Consider the following 22,626-nt stretch of genomic DNA (forward strand, 5'->3'; position numbering starts at 1 on the left):
AGCCGCCTGCTCTGCCATTTAATAGGGTCACGGCTGATCTGATTACTCTACATTCCTATCCGCCCCGATAATATTTCACCCCCCTTGTAACTCCCTGTTCCTTAAAAATATTTGAAGATTCTGCTTCCACTGTCCTTTGAGGAAAAGAGTTCCCAGTTCACGATGCCCTGTGAGGAACAAAAAAAATCTAACTTAAATGGGAGACCCCTTTTTAAATAGTGACACCTGGTTCTAGGCTCTTCCACACGAGGAAGCATCTTTTCCACATCCATCCCATCAAGATCTCTCAACATCTTGCATACTTCAATCAAGGTACCTCTGAATTCCAGTGGATACAACCTTACCTGTCCAAATCTTTCTCCCATTGATTCCAATGTATTTACATCCTTCCTTAAATAAGGAGGCAACACTGCACAGAGTACTTTAAATATTTCAACAATTACCTATATAACTGAAGCATAACCTTTCTAATTTTCTATTCAATTCTCCACAAAATTATAACATTCTAATAACTTGAATAATTACTTATACCTGCATGATATTAGGACACTCAGGTCCCCTCTGCAATTTCTCACCATTTTGTTAATATGCTTCATTCCCATTCTTACTGCCAAAATGGACAATTTAGCATTTCCTGACATTGTACTCCATGTGCCAGAACTTTGGCACTTACTTATCCCTTTGTGGCCTTCTAATGTCCTCTTCGCAACTTACTTTCCTACCTCTCTTCGTGCCATCATACGACTGAACTTCCTCGGTAGCTCAAGTCCTCGAATGTTATATAAAATCACCCTGAAAGAGACAAGTCTCAAACACAGCAAGCTGCTTGGCAAGAGAGATGTGCTTTGTATTTGCCGTGAATAATATCTATTAAATTTAATTCTTTCACTCTATGACCCTAATATGATTCTTTCTCAACTGAGTTCTTGCAATTTTCAGGGCAAGAGAAAAACACACAAAGATAAGTTTCATTTGCTTTCTTATTTTTTAGAAAACAATTCTTTAATTTCCTTTTAACTTTCTCCCCACGATAAGCCTCCTGTATTTTCAGTCAGGATGGTAAGCCCATCCAGTGAACAGACATTGCCATTGATACTGTCAATGGTACTCTTCAGATCTCTTCTGGATCGAACTATTCACTGGTGCAAGAAGCCCCAGCTGGGGGGAGATAGAGGGTTTTCTTTTTCTTTGGCATCCCAAGAAAGCTCCTTTCTATGAAACTAGAATTCAAAAGCAAATGTTAGTTGTTCCGTTCAATGAGCCAGTGCTTTGATGTTATTGAGTACAGACTACCCTGAATTCTCCATTCATTTATTAGTATTACTAACAACATTGAAGATCAATCTCTTACTAGGACTCTGTGGATTTTCCATGTTTCTTATCAGAAGTAGGTAAATGTAAAGCCCTACAGTGGTTTGTCTTCTTGTTATTTCTTCCATAGCGTATTTTTTTTTTCCCAAAACTTACAAATTAACTTGAATTGCAACATGTCAAACAAATCAAAGGGCTCAGACACATGAAATTACATCACTTCTTAGATTCATTAAATGTGCGTGTTCTTTTGTGCAACGTAAATGTAGTGAACTTTCCTCTGTTCTGCTGCTATACTACACTTCATATTTAAAGGTGCGAAATGATATAGAAGTGTGATATAAAAACACACCTTGAGGTTGTCTTCTTAACTGAGCAATATGTCTCAAGTCCAATTTTCAGCCTGTGCTAAAGTAACCAGTCTTAGCCAGAGCATCACTTGGGGTTCCAGGGTTTTTAATCACACCCTGATGTAGCTAAATACATTGCAAGTGAGGACAGAAGTCGACACAGCTGTATAAAGCAGAATAACCTATTGACGTTTGTATTCAAACAGTAGCTACTTGGGTGGGATGCAGACTGGTTCCACGAAAATGCCATTTTCTGGACTGTGTGTCCATTGTGCAGTGACATTGAAGGAACTGGATTGCAGCAAGAAAAATTGTTTGTAGCAACAGAGAGAAACCAAAACTGAGCATCTAGGCATGTGAAGGCATGTAAAGTCTAAGTAAAATCAGTCATGTTGACCAGCTAGTCTTTATATATAACTCATTTCCATTGAACTTTCTCCTTATACATTATTGTTAAAGGGAGAACAAGTGAGAGGATGTTTTACAGAACTCTGTCTTTTTCGATCTTTTTAAAACTGAAGCTAATTGAATGAAGTGTGCTATTTTCATTGCAGATATGTTTGAGTTTGATACGCTTACTACACTATTTGGCCCATTCACCTCTTGGCTCAGTGACTTTGTTGGATTTTCGCCCTCGACAATTTGTCATTGTTGATGGTGAACTAAAAGTGACGGATTTGGATGATGCCAGTATCAGTGAAACACCCTGCTCAAGCAATAGTGACTGTTTTATGGAATTTCCAGCCCGAAATTTCACTTTAATATGTTCCTTGGAGGGCAGATGTCAAAGCATGAACGAAAAACGGAATCTCTACAACGCATATAGGTAATTGCTTCTTTCACTGCTGAATGTGTCAGCAGAGCTCAGATTGCAACCACTGCTATTGTCTGAAACTGACTGTCAGTTTCATCACTATGCAAAATTGCTTTGAAACTACATTCCACTTTGTGAAGAACATGTGTAATTGACTTCATTCTGTGGTTCTCAGAAGGGATAATATGTCCAAACGTGATGCAGTCTGATATGGGCTTAGTGTTTATTATGACAAGAGAAGAAAAGCAATGAATAGTGAGAGAGTTTGCTATGATCCCAATGTTTTTATACAGTTCAGTCATAATCTTGACAAAATCAAAAAATGTGTTAAATCACCAATTCATGCAGATAGGTACAGTTTGCCCTACTCAGTTCCTTTCAGAAACATACAAGCTACACAAAGCATCACTTAGCCACTAACACGAGCATTGCTATGAGAATGTTACAGATATTTCAGGACAGAAACCTGGCCCGACAAGATGTTATCGGGTCAATATGTTGAATATTACCATGCACAATATTGTTGAATTCATGTGGTACGTAGAACATGGGCATGCACGTTCTATAACTAAAAACTGCTATAGAAACTGCTGCTAAATGTTCTGACTTCTTGAATTACCACAAAACTGCTGTGGAAATGTCAAAAGGTGATTTTGAAGGGGGAATTGTGTCTGGAGTTGAGAATAATACTGATCAAAAGCCATATCACCGGGGGCATAATTCTTGAATATTATGTGGGGATTAAAAATAAATTCAACACTAATTTACCTAGTAATGAACTGAAGAGACAATCAAACTGTAATAAATGGCTGTCAGTGATTTGCTGTTATCCCTACCCTCTTTCATAAACAGGAAACAGTGTCATAGACTTGAGCATATAATGTTAACTTGACACTTTATTGAAGTGGGGGTGTTTCAATGGTGGAGTTGCCGAGATGTTGAAACTGAAGATTGATGTAACCGTGTGATTCAAGGAAGAACAGAAGTGTTCTCACAGTATCCTGTCCAACACCTTTCCCTTAACCTACACCTAAGGCAGATTATGAGTTTAATTCATCACTGTTTGTTGGAACTTATTTTCTCCAAATCTGTTGCTGTGTTTCCTATGTTAAAGCAGTTCTAAAGTATTTACTAGGTTGATTGTACTAGCAATTTGGGATGCCCTGAGATCATGAAAGAACTGTCGTTTTCTTTTGCAATTCTTCTATGAAAATCCTTGCATGGTGGTATAATATATACTTAGTCCAAAGCAAATTGAATGTTCTGAAGCCTAATTTATAGGCTAATCATTGTTTCTATGATGTTGACAATTTGGTTATTCTTTCTACAAAATGTATCATATCATCATGGGTCCAATGTTCAATTCCCAGCCATCTGCCCATTTTCACCTGAAAAACAAGAAGAGGACAATTGGAAATTAGAATAATGCCTTTAGCGGATACCACTTTTAGATAGAAAGTGAGCAAGCAGTTTAGCTGTCTAACCAGGTGATGGCTCACAAATTAGCTTAGGAAACTTATAATTTGGGCCAAGTGGAGCAAAGTGTTTTCTAGGCCCAAAAGGAAGCTATGGTGGGCTGCCCTTAAAATTGACTGTGTAGTTTGACAGCCTGCTTTTGATTTTATTTTGTTTCCATTGATCTTAATGGAAATTGAAACTGAATTATTTTTATTGCAGTGGCTGAATCACAAAGACAGTTTGCACCAGGTTGGCAGGCTAAACATCTACATTTGTGCCTTTACCCTGTTATATGCTCTTATGAAACATATGAGGGAAATGATACTAAAACAAAACAAAAAAAAAACTGTGGATGTTGAAATAAAACTCTAAGCTTTAGTAACTTGCTTTTCAATTTCATAAAACACAAAATAACTGAAAACGTAGTGGGCATGAGTTGGCACTTGCCATACAGTGAAAATGTGAAAAAGCAGCTTGTTTTATATCCCAGCCAAGTGACTTCAATGGAAAATAAGATTGGGCAATTTGTAATAACAGGCTGCCAATTTGTTACTGTCTTTTTGTAGTTTCACCTAAGCTTGCTCTTAACTCCACTTATTTCTAATATATTAACAAGGTAATTTCTGAATAAGGTTTATGGAACTGATCTGTAAAAGAATAAAAGTAAATCTTAACTTTGTAGAGGCAATAAATGAGCCATTGTAGATTGGTTATTTGTTCTACATATTACACAATTTCCCTTTCCACTAACATAATTCCATCAATTGAGCACCTCTGCAAACGTTCAATTTTACACCCATTGACTCCAATCTCATATTTGCAAATAAGCATAAATCCTAGCTTTTAAACTAAAATTGATAATCTGTTAATAGGATGTAAGAATTATTGGTAACAAATGCTGATTCATAGCACATGTCATTGGCAGATGTTTAGATGAAAATTGGCTGATTGGCCTTCAGACTAGAGATTCCAGGAATGGCAAGATCAGAAGTGGGCAGAGGAGTAAAATGATAAATCTCTTATCCATTAAGGAGGAGTCTAACACAGCTCAATATCTACTTACATTGCAGGTTTTTCTTTACCTACCTCTTGCCGCATAGTGCTCCATCAAGTCTGCGGTCACTGCTGGATACTGTAGTGAATGCCACAGGTATGAAATAGTAATATTCATTACACTGGCTTTATTCTGTTTGAAGGTTTCAGTTTACATAATAAAGATTTAGAAATGGTTTGGATAAATGTGGTTTCAGAATTCTGTAATTACAATAGATCAGGACAGAAGGTATAAGTAGCTGGAATAATAAAGAAAAAGCAATTTGGCTTTATAGTCTCGATGAAGCATTCAAGTTTATTAATAAAGCTTTATGATTTATATATTTTATGATCATATAAACCCTTTATTTATTGAATATATTTCTATGCACAGAACAAAGCACTTACAGCCATGAATGTTGTTTTGATTGCTTTCCAGCTGCTCCTTTGTATTTTATCTAATTTGATCTCCTGATTTAGCTTGCGCAATTTAGCAACAGCATGCAATGCCGCTGATAACATACCTTTATTTATCTGCTGTCAGTTCAGAAAAAAAAACTGTGTTTTACAGAGGACGAGGAGAAAACTAAGCAATAAGTCAATGGAGAAATTATGAAACATGACGAAAATATTTGGCCAAAGACATGCATTATAAGGAGAGTTTTAAAGAAGAAGAGATTAATGCTGGGACAAAGGTGATAAAGGTGCAGTTACATTGTGTGAGATCTAGTCTACTGCAGGCATGGTTGCCAGGAACATAATCAGACTATCATAAATCAAAGGTTACTGTTGGTTAAGACCACTACAGTTAATGATTTCTGCTCTGACAGTCCGTCTTGTTTTGGTCTTTTTCCAATTTACACCAAATGAAATGGATTTGTCTGCCCGTTCAGTCAGCTTGTCTAAATTGACCGTCATCATTATGTTGTTGCATCATGGATAGTTCATTAATAAGTTTGAATATTAATTTGGTACTGTGGGTAGGAGGTCCAGCGCATAGCATAGTATGGCTTGATATTACAAATCCATTTCTCAACCCAGGTGGAGGTGGAGGTGGAGGCGTGGGATGGTGGGGATTGGGTGGGTATTGAAATCAGGGTGAGCTACCATCTATTGTTGAGTCACATACTAAAGGTTCAGCAGCGAGAGGTATTGAATAAAACATCCTTCTCCCACACTCTCGGAATGGTATATCCTTATGGTTATTCAGGTATGAAAGAATGGGAGAACTCAAAGGGCTGAGGTAGAGATTTAAGCAAAGAACTTGGAGAAGGGGATGGAATTGTACAGGCTGGAGGAGACCCAGAATTAAACACAATGCCACATATTTTAAATTTGAGGCACTACAGCCATTTGTTAATTTTGTTTTTGTTCATTCATGGAATATGGACATCACTGGCCAGACCAGCATTTATTGCCCTTTCCTAATTGCTTTTGAGCAGGTGGTGGTGAGTTATTTTCTTGAACCACTGCTGTCCTTGGAGTGAGGGACACTGAAGGTGCTGTTAGAAATGGAGTTTCAGGATCTTGATTCAATGGCAATGAAGGAATAATGATGTAGCACCATGTCAGGATGGTGTGTTGGTTGGTGGGGAACTTCCAGTGGTGATGTTTCTACAGATCAGCCACCTTTGTTAATGAGGAAATCATTTATAGTAGAAACAAAGCACCATAAGAACTTGAGATAACAAGGTGTAGAGCTGGATGAACACAGCAGGCCAAGCAGCATCAGAGGAGCAGGAAAGCGGACGTTTTGGGTCTGGACCCTTCTTCAGAAAGAACTTGATCTGTTTCAATGAGATCCCATCTCATTCTTCTAAATTCCAGTGAATACAACCAAATCCCTCTTCTTACAACAATGCTACTATCCCAAAAATATGTCTGGTGAACCTTTGATGCACTCCCTCTATGGCAAGTTTATATTTTCTTGGATTAGGACACTAAAACAGCACATAATATTCCATCTGTGAAGAAAAAAATCAGAGTTAACGTTTCGGGTATGGTGACCTTTCCTCAGAATTGTTCTGAGAACCAGTTCTGAGGAAGGGTCACCGGACCCGAAACATTAACCCTGATTTTTTCTTCACAGATGCTGCCAGACCTACTGAGATTTCCCAGCAACTTCTGTTTTTGTTCCTTATTTACAGCATCCACAGTTCTTTCGGTTTATATATAATATTGCATGTGTGGTCACACTGAGGCCCTGCACAGCTGCAGTGAGACCTCCATTCTCCTACATGCAAATCCTCTTGCAATACCTTCCTAATTCTTGCTGTACTTGTGTACCTGCTGTCAGTGACCATTTTACAAGGACACCCAGGTCCCTTTGTACATCATTTCCTGAGTTATCACTATTTAATTGCCGTTCAACTGATGTCTTGCCATGTGAGATTCCAACAAGAATGCACCCAGTAGCTCGGTTGCATAATTTCTGTTTTTCCTACCTACCAAAGTGGATAACTTCACATCTATCCATTAATACTGCATCTGCAATGCATTTGCCCATTCAGTTAACTTGTCTAAATTGACCTGAAGCCTGTTTACATCCTCCTCTCCATTAACAATTCCACCAAATTTTGTTTTGCATTTAATTGGTATTAGTAAGACTGTCCTCACAACGCACACATACAAAGGCCTGGTCCCAGTGAGTTATATAGTTTCTCTTATGTTTGAAATCAAAAGAATTGGAGACTCAATCCCTTTCAAAGAATGAACTTGTAGATTGAGTCATGGAATAATCCCAAAGTTTTCATTTATACTTGAAGGGAATTTGAAAGTATTATATAGATGCATAAGAACAGAATATCATTGACTTTCTTCCAGCACTGCTGTACCCACCTTTCACTCCGAACATAGCAGTGAGCCATGGAACAAATTATTTTTGGGCTGACTGGTCACCTTTGGTGGTCAACAGGGAAAAGGACTGCCCTCCTATCCACTATCACATCCACCAGAACTCTGGACCTCTGCCCTGCATGTGGTGAGCTGGCTTGACTTTCCTGTGAGACATTTTGAGGATTGAGCACACTGCAGTGACAGAAGTTATTTCCGGTTGGCAATGTCTTTAGTGGTGTGCAGATGGCCTTTAAATATGTCAACAGAGGTGTGGAAGATGGAAAGTCTTGCCAGAGGGGAGCACTTCCCCCTTGGTTGCCACATGGATTCCAACAAAAATCTACCAACAACTTGGTTGCATAATTGCTGAGATGAAAATTGGAAATTGTCCCTGGATCATGTTAGACTGGACACCACAAAACTCACTCACCCATAACTGGAAATGGGAAAATTCAACTCCACATTCCTGTCCTAAGTACCAATTTAAATCCTCCTTTTAACACATAACGAATGAGTTACAGGCTTCACCAGCCTATAATGTTCATATCCTGTTTTAATTACAAGTTTAAAAGAAAAATGTAGCTAGAACGATTCATTCTCACTCAATGGTGGTTTTAGATCCGCACTGATTATAGAACAAAATATGCAACTTTCTACCTGTATGAAGTCCAATTCTTTGGAAATGGCCCGTTCAGTAATTGGATCCTGTGGATTAGATATAGCCTTTATAGTACTTATCAGGGCGTTGGTATTTCAAACAATACTTGCTTGCTGCAAAACAGGTGCAAACTTGTTTCAGTCTTTCCAACATAACCATAAATGCATCTTGTCATAAACATTTTGACCTTTTGTGCGTGACACCACAGTAAAAAGGAACTATTAAACCATTCCTTTCATTGGCACATACAGTGGCACTTGAGACTGTTCTTGTCATCACATTGGAACATTAGACATTGGAGCAGATTTAGGCCATTCACCCCACCGAGTCTGCTCAATCATGGCTGATTATGTTTCTCAACTCCATTCTCCTACCTTCTCCCCGTAGCCTTTGATTGCCTTGCTAATCAAGAACCTTTCTATCTCTGACTTAAATATGCTCAATGACTTGGCCTCCGCAGCTTCTGCAGCAATGAGTTCCACAAATTCATCACCCTCTGGCTTAAGAAATTCCTCCTCATCTCAGTTCTAAAGGGTCATCCCTTCACTCTGAGGCAGTGTCTTTGGGTCTGAGTCTCTCCTACTAGTGGAAACATTTTTTCCATGTCCACTCTATCCAGGCCTCAGTATTCTGTGAGTTTCAATGCGAACCCCTTATACTTCTAAACTCCATTGAGTACAGACCCAGAGTCCTCAACCGCTCCTCGTATGACAAGCCCTTCATCCTTGATCATTCTTGTAAACTCCTTTGGATCCTCACCAAGGCCAGGATTTCATCCGTAGATACAGAGCCCAAAACTACACACAATATTGCAAATGTGGACTGACCAGAGTCTCAGCAGTATGTCTCTGCTCTTGTATTCTTGCCCTCTCAAAACGAATGTTAACGTTGCATTTGCCTTCCTAACTACCAACTCAGCCTGCATGTTAACCTTAAGAGAATCCTGAACTAAAACTCCTAAGTCCCCTTGTGCTTCAGATTTCTGAAGTACTTCCCCATTTAGAAAATGCCTCTATGCTTCCTACCAAAGTCCGTAACCTCACGTTTTCCCACATTGTATTTCATCTGCCACTTCTTTGCCCACTCTCCTGGTCCATCCAAGTCCTTCTACAGTATCCCTGCATCCTCAACACTACCTGTCCCTCCACCTGTCTTTGTGTCATCTGTAAACTTAGCAAGAAAGTCCTCAGTTCCTTTCTCCAGATCATTAAGGCATTATGTGAATAGTTATGGTTCCGACACTGACCCTTACGGAACTCCATTAGTCACCATCTGCCATCTTGAAAAAGACCCCTTTTACCCCATTCTTTCAATCTTCTTTCATATTATTAGTTACCGCATCCTCATATTTCATCTTCTCCCCTTCCCTCCACTCCCCCACCTTTGCGTTTTTAGTTGTCCTCTGGTGGTTTTTAAAGGCTTCCCACTTATCTTCACTGCTTTGTATGCTTTTTCTTTTGCTTTCATGCTGTCCCTGACTTCCCTTGTCAGCCACGGTTACCTTGTCCTCCCCTTCAGATGTTGCTTCTTCCTTGTGATAAATTTCTTCTGTGCCCCCTGAATTACCCCCAGAAACTCTTGCCATTGCTGCTCCACTATCTTCCCTGTGAGGCGCCCCTTTCAATAAATTCTGGCCAGCACCTCCGTCATGTCTTTGTTGTTCCTTTTACTGAATTGTGATACCATTACATACGATTCCACCTTCTTCCTCTCAAACTGCAGGGTGAATGCTATTGTATTATGATCACTACCCCCAACGGTTTCCTTCACATTAAACTCCCTAATCAAGTCTGCCTCATTGCACATCACCAAATCCCAAATTGCCTGTTCCCTAGTGGCTCTAACACAAACTGTTCAAAAGACCATTTCATAGACATTCCACAAATTCCTTTTCTTGAGATCTCCAACCAACATGATTTTCCTAGCCCAACTGTATATTGAAGTCCCCCATGATTATTGTAATAGTGCTTTTCTTACATTCTTTTTCTATCTCCCAATTTATTTTCTACCCCACATCCTGACGACTGTTAGGAGGCCTGTACATAACGCCTATCAGGGTCTTTTTTCCTTTTTGGTTCTTCAACTCAATCCACACAGATTCTATGCCTTCTGACTCTATATCACATACTATCAATTTAAATCCACTTCTTACTAACAAGGCAACCCCACTCCTTCTGCCCACCTGCCAGTCCTTTTGATGGTTCACGTCTCCTTGGATATTTAGTTCCCAGCCCTGATCCCCTCGCAGCCACATCTCTGTGATGCCCACAACATTGTACCTGCCAATTTTAAGATGCACTACAAGCTTATTTACCTTATTTTGTATACTGCATGCATGTAATTACAACACCCTCAGTCAACCATTGACTGCCATCCTTCTCATAGTTGTCCCCTTATTTTCTGTACCTGAAAGTAGATTCCTGACCCTTTCCATACTCTCTGTCCTTTTACTTATTCTGGAAATATTAATAACCTCTCCTGAGCCCTCCCCACCTTTACTAGTTTAAAGTCCTTTGAGTTACCTCGATTAGTACCATCAGTTCATCCACCTTATTCCCAGTGCTTCATGCATTTACATACAAAGCCTTTAATCTTGTTGTATTATCAAGTTTCCCTGCAATTTTATTGTTTCCTGGTACAATATAACGTTCACATATTTTGCCCTTCCTTTTATTCACTGTTAACAATCAACCCCATCACTAACCAATAGTCCAATGTTCCCCTTCACTTTTGATTTTAAACCTCATCCCTGCAGCTACTATTTAAAACTCTATCAAGGTATGCCCTAGGTATGCAATTCACCAGGACTCTGATTCCAGTATGATTCAGGTGGAGCCCATCCCATCGGGAAGCTCCCTCTTTCACAGATGCTGGTACCAATGTCCCATGAATTCAAACCCATTTCTCAGCCAGTTTCCCAGGTGGAAGATGGTGGGCTATGCCATTATGGGAGTGAGGGAGAAGAAAGTAGAATTCAATGCCATTTTGTCACTGTACTTTGGCATACCCTTGCCACCCCGCCTACACACCAGCTTGGTTGGGAGAAGAATTTGTCATGTCAAAATGTGTAGAGATGGGACTCACTTCCTCCTATAGATAGACATTATTGTGAAAGAATAGATAATATTATTGGATACCCTGCTTGTAGTGCCAATCGAACACTCAAGTTCATTAATAATGCATTGGTAAGTTTTACAAGTTGTAATTACTGTAAAACACAACTAAGGACCCTTTTGTTATAAATTTAAAAATATAATATATATATTTGAATTGAAAGGATTTCATATCTCAAAATCCCTAAACCTTATAATATCCCCAATACATCAACATAATAAGCACATTCTGGAATTGCAGCTTAGCCAAACACTGCATATGGTGTTAGTTGTAAATTAGACAACCAAATGCAACTGTTATAGCAAAAGGCTTTTAACCGTGCCTCCAGTTGTAACCAATGGCTTGTGACATACATACTGCGCGAATATATTTCATTGAAAGTCATGTAAAGCGCTGAGCATCGTATGTGGTATTTTTATAACTGCCTAGTTCCCCTATTTTAATTCTTGTTGTCTGCTTAATTTAGTGTACCTTCACTACCTAAATCAAAACTATGTCAAATGCCATGTTACAGTTAAGAAAGAGCATGAATTTACTTTCTAATACTCTGTTGTCTGTTTCCTACTGTGAAGATGTGCCTGCACTCTTTTGTGCTTGGCCAAACAATGGTATAATTGAGATCAGGAGTGACAGGGTGAACGTATTTTGTAGCTTCCACCCACCACACCACCCCCATCCCCCCAACCCATGCCATTCCATAGCCCAGAACATCAGATGTATGTTTGATTTCTTGAATTGAAAAGCCTAGATGAAAGTCTGAGGTCTACAATGCGATGATGAGAAAAATGGAAGGCAATGGAAATCAGAAAGTAGTGATTAAATATCTTGTTAGTTTGTAAGGTTCTGTGGAAGAATAGAAAAACTAGCTAGTTATTACAATGAATACAATGAGTATTGAGTTTAATACAGTTTGAATGCAGGGGCACAGAAGCAGGATGAGAGGAAACTAGAGCAGCATCGCCATTTTGGGAAGCTAAAATAGAAAGAGAAAGTCACATTGTACTCAATGATTGATGGATACAAGAAAACATTTAACTGAAACATTGTTTGTTTTGTAGGGGAGTTACACTGGGGTATAGACGAGACACTGACTCAGCTAGAGGAAGTTCTGTACCTGTTCAAGAGTGGGTTATATCTGCAGAATGTCACAAGAAGCCAAACATCTGGTAAGATAGCTTTGATTATGCTAACTACAAAACTCCAAACCTCCAGGCGTACTGTTTAAGCATCAGGTTGAATGGAGGAGGCAAAGGAACTTGGATTCATGCCAGATTGTATCATTGACTTAAATGTTCAAAGAATTTTGAGAAGTGGTTTGAGCTCTATGAAAACACAGTGTACAAAGGAAAATAATTACAAAATAATGGTTACATATTTTAATCTAGGTATGTGAATAGGTGGGACTATATTATGTTTGTACTTAGTAAATTCTATGGATAACTTAGAAAATGAACCTTTCATTTTATTTCATAGCAATCCGTGTTGAATAATTTTATTTTGATAATGCTGTGAAATTAAGAAATGACTTTTTGAGTTTTAAGACTAATGTTTGTGTCAAAATCCATGTTGTACCCAAACATTTTTGTCAAGGAAATCTCCATTTGGGTACAGTTTTCTATGCCCCTTTTCAATGTGAGTGTAGGCTACGGGTAGGAGGAGTGGGAGCAAGGTAATAGGCCAACACTGTTTTACTGTGTGGCCATGAAAGAGCATATTGTCCACAACTTATTGAACATCAAAATGTAGGAGCAGAATCTGTCCTTTCAGAGTATAAGAAGAAAAAGAAAAATGAAACAAGTATGGAGAACATAAAACATAGAACAGTACAGCACAGTACAGGCCCTTCGGCCCACGATGTTGTGCCGACCTATTATCCTACTAACATCAATCTACCCTGCACACCCTACGTTATACTATCCTCCATGTGCCTATCCAAGAGTCGCTTAAATGCCTCTAAAATATCTGACTCCACTACCACTGCCGGCAGTGCATTCCATACGCCCACCACTCTGTGTGAAGAACCTATCTCTGACATCTCTCCTATACCTTCATCCAATCACCTTAAAATTATGCCCCCTTGTAATAGTCAGTTCCGTCCTGGGAAAAAGTCTCTGACTATCCACTCTATCTATGCCTCTCATCATCTTGTACACCTCTATCAAGTTGCCTTTCATCCTTCTTCGCTCCGATGAAAAAAGCCCTAGCTCCCTCAACCTTTCCTCATAAGGCCTACCCTCCAGTCCAAGTAGCATCCTGGTAAATCTCCTCTGCACCCTCTCTAAATCTTCCACATCTTTCCTATAATGAGGTGACCAGAGCCGAACACAATATTCCAAATGTGGTCAAACCAGAGTTTTGTAGTGCTGCAGCATAACCTTGCTAAAATCCATATACACCATATCCACTGCTCTATCTTCATCAATGTGTTTTGTCACAGCCTCAAAGAATTCAGTGAGGCTTGTGAGGCATGACCTGCCCCTCACAAAGCCATGCTGACTATTTCTAATCAAACTGTGCTTTTCCAAATAATCATAAATACTATCTCTCAGAATCCTCTCCAATAATTTGCCCATCACAGAAGTAAGACTGACCAGTCTGTAATTTCTAGGATTATCCCTATTCCCTTTCTTAAACAAGGGAATGACATTTGCACCCTCCAATCTTCTGGTACTACTCCAGTGGTCAGTGAGGATGCAAAGATCATCGCCAAAGGGGCAGCAATCTCCTCCCTGACTTCCCATAGTAACCTTGGGTATATCTCGTCTGGCCCAGTGGACTTATCTATCCTCATGTTTTTCAAAATTTCTAGCACATCCTCCTTCCTAACATCAACCTGTTCGAGCATATCTGCCTGTTTCATGCTGTCCTCACAAACATCAAGGTCCCTCTCACAGGTGAATACTGAAGCAAAGTATTCATTAAGGACCTCCCCTACCTCCTCTAACTCCGCACACAAGTACGCTCCACTATCCCTGATTGGCCCTACCCTCACTCTGGCCATGCTCTTGTTCCTCACACAAGTATAGAAAGCCTTGGTTTTCCTTGATCCTACCTGCCAAGGTTTTCTCATAACCTCTTCTAGCTCTCCTAAGTCCATTCTTCAGTTCCTTCCTGGCTACCTTGTAGACCTCTAGAGCCCTGTCCAATCCTTGCTTCCTTAACCTTAAGTAAGCTTCCTTCTTCCTCTTGACTAGGTGTTCAACTTGTCTTGTCATCCAAGGTTCCTTCACCTGACCATCCTTTCCTTGCCTCAGTGGGACAAACCTATCCTGTACCTGTAGCAACTGCTCCCTAAACAACCTCCACATTTCTATCGTGCATTTCCCTGAGAACATCTGATCCCAATTGGTGCTCCGTAGCTCTTACCTAATAGCATTGTAATTCCCCCTCCCCCAGTTAAATACTTTCCCATACCGTCTGCTCCTATCCCTCTCCATGACTATCGTAAAGGTCAGGGAGTTGTGGTCACTATCACCGAAATGTTCTCCCACCGAGAGATCTGACACCTGACCTGGTTCATTGCCAAGCACCAAATCCAATATGGCCTCCCCTCTAATTGGCCTATCTACATATTGAGTCAGAAATCCTTCCTGGACACACCTGACAAAATCTGCTGTATCCAAACCATTTGCACTTAGGAGGTTCCAAGTCTTTATTAGCGAAGTTGAAGTTGCCCATGACAACAACCCTATTACTTCTACGCCTTTCCAAAATCTGTCTCCCAATCTGTTCCTCAGTGTCTCTGTTGCTTTGGGGGGTCTATAGAAAACTCCCAATAAAGTGACTGCTCCTTCCCTATACTGGAGATACTCAGTAGGTCTGGGAACATCTGCGAAGACAGTAATAGAGTTAATGTTTCAGAGTCTGATATGACTTTTTTTCCAAGCTGATGAATTTTTCCAATTCTGGATGAGAGCAAGAAGCAGAACCAAAGACATTATTAATGTAGCAGAGAAAGAGTTGTGGATGCGGCCCGAATAGGACTGGAACAAATAATGTTCCACATACCTTACAAATAGACAGTATCCTTGTGGGTGATGAAGTGAAAAATAATTCGCCTTCTTTTGAGGTGTCAGCATTTACTCAATGGTAGCATTTTTGCCTTTGAATCAGAAGCAAGTAGATTCAAGTCCTAATGTAGAGGAAAAAAAACCCAAAAGAACTGCAGATGCTGTAACTCAGGAACAAAAACAAAGTTGCTGGAAAAGCTCAGCAGGTCTGGCAGCATCTGTGAAAGAGAAAACAGAGTTAACATTTCGGGTCCGGTGACCCTTCCTCAGAACAGATAGTAACGTACCAGATAACTGAACTGTGTGGCCTTTACAACATTTTCTCCATGTACTTTCTTCAAGCCTATTTCTGTGCAATCCAGGAAGATTCCATTCCATATAACTCAGAACCCTAATGTAGAGAAATTGATACAAAAATCCAAACTGATACATTATGCCGTACTGAGAGAGTGCTGCCTGTCAAGGGTACAAATGTGTAAGTGTTAAATGTTAAATCAAAGTTGTATCCTGTAATGGATATAAAAAATATCACGGCACTATTTTGAAGAAGAGAAAAAGAATTTTCCCTGGAGTTTTGACTAATATGACAGTTTTTCATTTCTGTTTTTAGACCTTCCTGTTAGCAAAGTGAAGGTGTATTTTTCCACATTAATACAGTGGCTAACACCACTTCGTAAAATAAAACCTACCAAATTAGCCACAAAGCACTTTAGGAATTGCTGTGGTTGTGAACGACATGATATAACTGCAAGCCATGTTTCCTCTAAGTTACTTGAAGCCAACCAATAATTGAAAAGTACTGTGCAGGCAACAAACAGGCCATGCACAACCAATGCTCCCTTTAAGTTGTGTATTTAAATATACAATATTGTTTACAAATTTCTACAGAGAACAATTTGAATTTGTTTTTTGACCTGAAGAATACCAGTAGTGGCGAACACATTTCTTAATCAGTTCTATCATCTAAGAAACAATAAAATGTTACGTTCCATGTCAGTATTCCTGTGTGTGAACATGCCTGAGTGTGTGCATGTCTGTGTGGCAACGGGCTAATGTATGCGTGTGAGTCCATGCATTTGTTCAGGTGTGTAGTGGGGAGCCAGAGTGTAAAACAGGGAAGCAAAAAGTAGCTTTAATAAGAAAGTTGAAATAACGTGCTTATATGGAATGGAATCTTCCTGGATTGCACAGAGACAGACTTGAAGAAAGTACATGGAGAAAATGTTGTAAAGGCCACACAGTTCAGTTATCTGGTATGTTACTATCTGTTCTGAGGAAAGGTCACCGGACCCGAAACATTAATTCTGATTTTTCTTCACAGATGCTGCTAGACCCGCTGAGCTTTTCCAGCAACTTCTGTTTTTGTTCCTGATTTACAGCACCCGCAGTTCTTTCGGTTTTTATGTTCCTATCTATGTCTGATTCTGTTTTGGCAGCATTGGGAAGCGTTCGCGGCAGCAGTGGGAAGCCTATTCAAGTAGATCCTCATGGCAGGTAGATTCTCACTGAGGCCAAAGCCCAGGTTGTACTGGAGGTTCCTTGCTAGCAGCTGGCTGCAGTGGCTCACAGTAACCCTGTAATTGTCTGAACCCACAACTAATTTTTAATGCACGTAACATTCTATGCATATGCCACTAATGTTACGTGTAAATTTACATTCATAAACTCATCATTCTACCAAAAATATTTACAGATATTTGTAGCCCCTGACAGTTTGTATCTATATATCCGACTGTTAGCTACTTTGCTTTGAAGGTACTTTATTTTCATTTCTAAAAAAAAATTGGGTGGTTAGTTAGATGTTTGATGTGAACAAATAGGTTTCTGTTTTCAGTTGCAAGTCTAGATGCTGTTTGGTCCAGCATTGTGTTTTCTCTTGGTGGTTACATTGCAGGATGCTTTTTTGTAGTTGTGCACATTCTCTAGTTGGGAAGGTGTCTCTCCAAGATGCTTGTGTGTGCTGTTGAATGGCAGTGAACATGATACGTAGATGTAGAGAAATAAATCTTTTAAAATTGCTACATCTGGCTTATATTTCCTATATTTTACACTTGTCTGTCGTGTTAGGGGACCAGAAATCATGAAGGGTATAGATAGGATTAATGGTAAGTGTCTTTTTCCTCGGATGGGAGATTTCACAACTGGGGGCATTTTTTTAAGGTGAGAGGATAGAGATTTAAAAAAAGACATGGGGACAAATTTTTTACATTCAGGGTGGTTCGTATGTGGAATGAACTTCCCGAGGAAGTGGTGGATGTGGGTACAATTACATGTTTAAAAGACGTTTAAATAAGTACATGAGTAGGAAAGGTTTGGAGGGATATGGGCAAGCACAGGCAGGTGGGACTAGTTTAGTTTGGGATTACTTTTGACACGGGCTGGTTGGACCGAAGGGTCTGACTCTATGATTCTCCAAGCAAAGAAATTTCTTCTAACTCTTCTTTTTCTCTCTGTGACCATAGTGAGGGGATTACTCAGTTGAATGGAGCAAGGGAGTTTTGCTTTTTGGTGATAACACAGTGTGGAGCTGGAAGAACGCAGCAGGTGAGGCAGCATCAGAGGAGTAGGAAAGTTGATGTTTCGTGTCGGGACCCTTCTTCAGAACTGACCTGAAACGTCGACTTTCCTACTCCTCTGATGTTGCCTGACCTACTGTGTTCCTCCAGCTCCAACAACGCTGTGTTGTCTTTGATGCCAGCATCTGGGGTTCTTGCTATCTCCGATTTGCTTTTTGGTGCTCTGTTTATCAAAGTACTCTGAGGTAGTATTATGCTCAGGACTTAAATCCAATTAGTTAGGTTTCATGTGTATTCTGTATCCTTGCCCTGAGTGAAAATGTTTCTGAATTGCAAACTGCACAGTTTTTGATGCAGTACTGTTTCACTAATTTATATTGTTTCATTCAAATGTTTCTTGCAAGTAATCAAGACTACATAACCCACTAGTAAAACAAAATTAGTAGTATTTTGGGAGAGCAATAACTTTACAATTTGATTATGTAGAATGTCTGCTTGCCTTGATTGTTAACACTTTTGTCTCAGCTAGAAGTTTTCAGGTTCAAGCCCCACACCAGCACTTGAAAACAGAATTTAAGTGTCGATTCCAACATAGCACTGTGGATTTGGTGCATTTTTATTACTATTTATACACACGGTCAATCTTTCATATATAAGAATGTTTCTCATACTAGATGTAAGTTTTAAAAAGGCCTGTCAATCCACTGTAATGTGAATTTTTTAAACCAAGCTTTGGTCATAAATGGAATTTAAAAATGGGTAAATGTAAAATACAACATTTTCTACTGATGAACTTTAGTGGTACTCCTAGCTTTCATTTTTAAAATACCCAGAGGTGGGTTTTCTTTTATGTATATGAAAGCTTAATAAATGCTTATAAAAACTTATATAAAGCTTAATTTAGTTTTGCTGATGCTAAATTAAAAAGGTGAGACTGGTTTAGTTTGGGATTATGATCAACATGGACTGGTTGGACCAAAGGGTCTGTTTCTATGCTGTATGATTCTAGATGGTAGACTTCCTTTAAATTCCCTCACACCCACTCCGCAGAGTCGGAGGTGCCAAGAGGACTAAAGCTGTGACTGCCAGTCATCCCATTATTTACAAGGATGGTGTAGCAACTGTGGCCACAGTTTATTTGAAGCTTTTAAGTCTCCAGAGGGAACCTGGAATCTTGGGGCACCCTCCCATTCCCCATTTACAGTGGCAGAGTCCATCTCTCAGTGGAGCTGCCTGTGACCCAGAACCTTGGCTTTTCCCATTGGCTCTGCGGATGTGCAGTCTTCCCACTATTCTAATTGGATGGGTCTCCTGTGAACTGCGTAGGTAGGGAGACATCATAAACCGTTGATTTTACAGTGAAGATGGTTAAATAGCACTCAATTAGTCTGTCCTGCTTTACGAATAAAACAGCATAGCCATGACTTAACTTGAGCAGCACCACAGGAAATTTGTCCAGTTGAAATAAAAAAGAGAAATGCTGGAACTTCATAGCTGGTCTGTCAGCACCAATTGGACAAAAGACTGCTTAAACGTTTGGGAAAGTCCCTTCATTAGAAACAAGCCTTTTATCTTTCAGGTGTTCATGTTAACTCTCCTATGTAGAACATGCATTTAGTAAAAATCAAGCACAATGAAAGTTCAGATTGCATTTCCTGTGTGTCTCAGAGTCATCGCATTCTTTGGCTGTTTAATGTTGTAATGTTCAAATCTGTCACATTCATCACTGAGTGCTGTAATAGGACCTGAATAATGAGACAAAATAAAAACATTCGGGTATTGTAAAGATGAATTCCGCACAGGTTGGGGTTGAGGGCAGGCTCTAAGCTGACTGCAGTCAGGTTGTCCATTCTTTCTGGCTGGTTGGTGGTTGTTTGATTTGAAATGGGCGTCTGTCGCTTACTGCTTCACTGCAGCTGTATAGCAAAGGGAGGCGAGTGATGATTGATTGCGGAGCTCGGAGCTGGGAATAGAAAGGACAGAAAAGCCATTCATTGTCAAACAGTACTGAAATAAACCCAGATTGTCTGTAGTTACCTTGTTTCATAATTAGAATGAAAAGCTGCACAGGTGTTCCAAAGGTTTGCTAATACTTTGGGAACTGTCATGCTCTCTGCTGACTGATGCCTGTCATCACATTAAATTTATTCACATCGCTACAATAAATATAACCAACATTCCTTTGTCAAGGAAGTGCTAGGAAGGCTGTGGTTTCTCAGGTGGTAGCTGATCCCAGTTTAAGAGGCAAATTGGAACCCATCATTGAGGTGCTGTGCACTGTTTTGACTTTTTAAAAAAATTGATGAGAGATGCATTACATCAAGAAAAAGAGGGGAGGAAGAATAGGAATGCTGTTTTTCTCCGTCCTTGTTCAGGCCTCGTTCAATTCTCTCACTCTTTCTCTCTCTCTCTCTCTCTCTGCTTATCACATTCACTCTCTCTCTCACTGTCTACCTCTCAACTTATACTTTTTGCCCTCTGCTTTCATCCTCTTTCTGCCTGCATCTCGATCTTAAGCTGTTGTTTTTCTTTCTCATTCTGCCTGTCATATTGTTTCTTCTTCCTGTCCTATTTCTGTATCTGCTTTTCTCACATCTTGTGCTTGCTTTTCAAATTGTCTTTGGGTAGTTGAAGTTTGGATAATGTTTGGGTCACAACCATGAACCTCAACTGTGCCAGGGCAACAAAGGGTCACAGGAAATAGGGTAGTTCGTTGAAGGTGCACAGACTAAATTTAGTGCAATGCTGGTTGACAATGTGAATGCTCTGATTGGGCAGGAGGCCATCTCACTATCAAAGGAGCGATGCTATGCATTTATCGGGAATAGGGAGCTGTTGCTGCTGCAGAGTATGAGGGACAAAGGCAGCCAAAGTGTGGCCTACAGCTGCCATTACAGAATAGAGCAGGCAGCCCCTCGGAGGGCCAGCAGCCTAACTATACTGGTAAATGGGTTTTTTTTTTGATTATGTATGTCTGTTGATTCTTCCCTGTTCTCTGTGCTATTAGTCAAAATTGATTGTGGCTACAGGGAGAAACAGAATTTAAAGTGGAACCACTAATGCTAAGTTCTTGAGCTGAAATTTGAAGCATAGAAACATGGAAAACAGGAGCAAAAGGAGAAATGGGAAAAGTAGGAGAAAGAGGAGAGAATTCGGACCATTATTGACCCCATTCAATATGGTCATGACTTATCTCAGCTCCATATTCCTGCCCTCTCCTTATACCCCTTGATGTTTTTAGTGTCTGAAAATCCATCTATTTCATTCTTAAACATAATTCAGTGACTTCTTGAGTTAGGGAATTCTAGAGGTTCACCACCCTGTGTGTGAAGAAATATCTCCTTTTCTCAGTTCTAAATTCAGTCTCTATACCCTAAATGGTCTACTCTATTTCCTGAGACTGTGATGCCTTATTGTAGACATACTGGACTGGGGAACATTACCCTGCACTCAGTCTGTCTACTCCTGCCAGAATTTTATACATTTCAATCAGATTACCTTCTGAACTCCAGTGAATACAGGTCAAGTTGACCCAATCTCTACTGATATGACAAACATGCCATCTTAGGAATCAACCTGGTGAAAATTTGCTGAACTGTTTCAATGGCAAATATATCTCTGCTTGGGCAAAGACTCCTGGATTTCACCTTCTGCTGACTAACCAATCTGTCATTCCCTTTTTCTCACCTTTCCTTCTTTTTTAAAACATTGGGGCTACATTTGCCACCATTCAATCTGCTGGACTGTTACAGAATCTACAGAACCAATACATCTGTGATTCCTTTCGTTATCTCCTTTCGTACCCTCAGATGTAGATGATCTGGTCCTGGAGATTTACCAGCATTCTGGTCCCATTAATTTATCCAGCACTTTTTTTTACTGATACTTTTTTCCTATCAACACTCCTTCCCAAAGACCCTTGCTTTCCTAGCATTTCTGGGAAATTATTTCTTTCCCTGTGAAGCAGGACTGAAGCAGTTGTTTAATAGCTGTGCCATTTCTTGAACTCCATTATCAATTCTCCCATTTCAGACTGTAAGAGGTGTACATTGCAAGTAAAATTTCTGCTTAGAATAGAAACTAATGTATTGTCTGTCTATATTTCTGAGGCACAAAATGCCACACTAATCATGCATGAAAGTGACCGTAAAATGAGAGGTGATACCACAATTCAGTAGAAGATCCCCCAGGTCCCAACATTCTCCACCACACAGAAAGACCTTTCATTTCTCCCCACATTGAGTCTGACAGTTGTGCACTAATAGGCACTAAACTGTTCAGGTTCACTGATTTCCCAGTTGAAAATTCTGACCTGTTAAGAAGCTCCTTAAATTATAGGTCATTAATTGGAAGTGAATGATTTCCCTGTTTCCACTCCTCCTGCCCTCTCTTTGTATATTGGAATGCATCTGGATGTGTTGGGATCCAGAGACACATAGAAGGCAATTTTTAAATCACGTGGACAACCATTCCTAACTCAGTGAGCAGTTGAAAATCCAGCCCCTCAATTCTTTCTTTCTAATCTGCT

At 39.8% G+C, this 22,626-nt stretch overlaps 1 protein-coding gene across 1 annotated transcript in view; it reads left to right on the forward strand.

The window, feature by feature from the left end:
* Nucleotides 1-22,626, forward strand: part of pkdcca (protein kinase domain containing, cytoplasmic a) — a 60,510-nt gene that overhangs the window by 11,861 nt on the left and 26,023 nt on the right. The window contains exons 3-5 of the mRNA XM_020522235.2: nt 2,216-2,487; nt 5,004-5,083; nt 12,631-12,738. Coding sequence (XP_020377824.2) covers nt 2,216-2,487; nt 5,004-5,083; nt 12,631-12,738 — 460 coding nt within the window. The remainder of the gene's footprint in view (nt 1-2,215; nt 2,488-5,003; nt 5,084-12,630; nt 12,739-22,626) is intronic.

This window comes from Rhincodon typus, chromosome 9 (genome assembly GCF_021869965.1).
Source record: "Rhincodon typus isolate 14 chromosome 9, sRhiTyp1.1, whole genome shotgun sequence".
In the NCBI taxonomy this organism is placed as follows: domain Eukaryota; kingdom Metazoa; phylum Chordata; class Chondrichthyes; order Orectolobiformes; family Rhincodontidae; genus Rhincodon; species Rhincodon typus.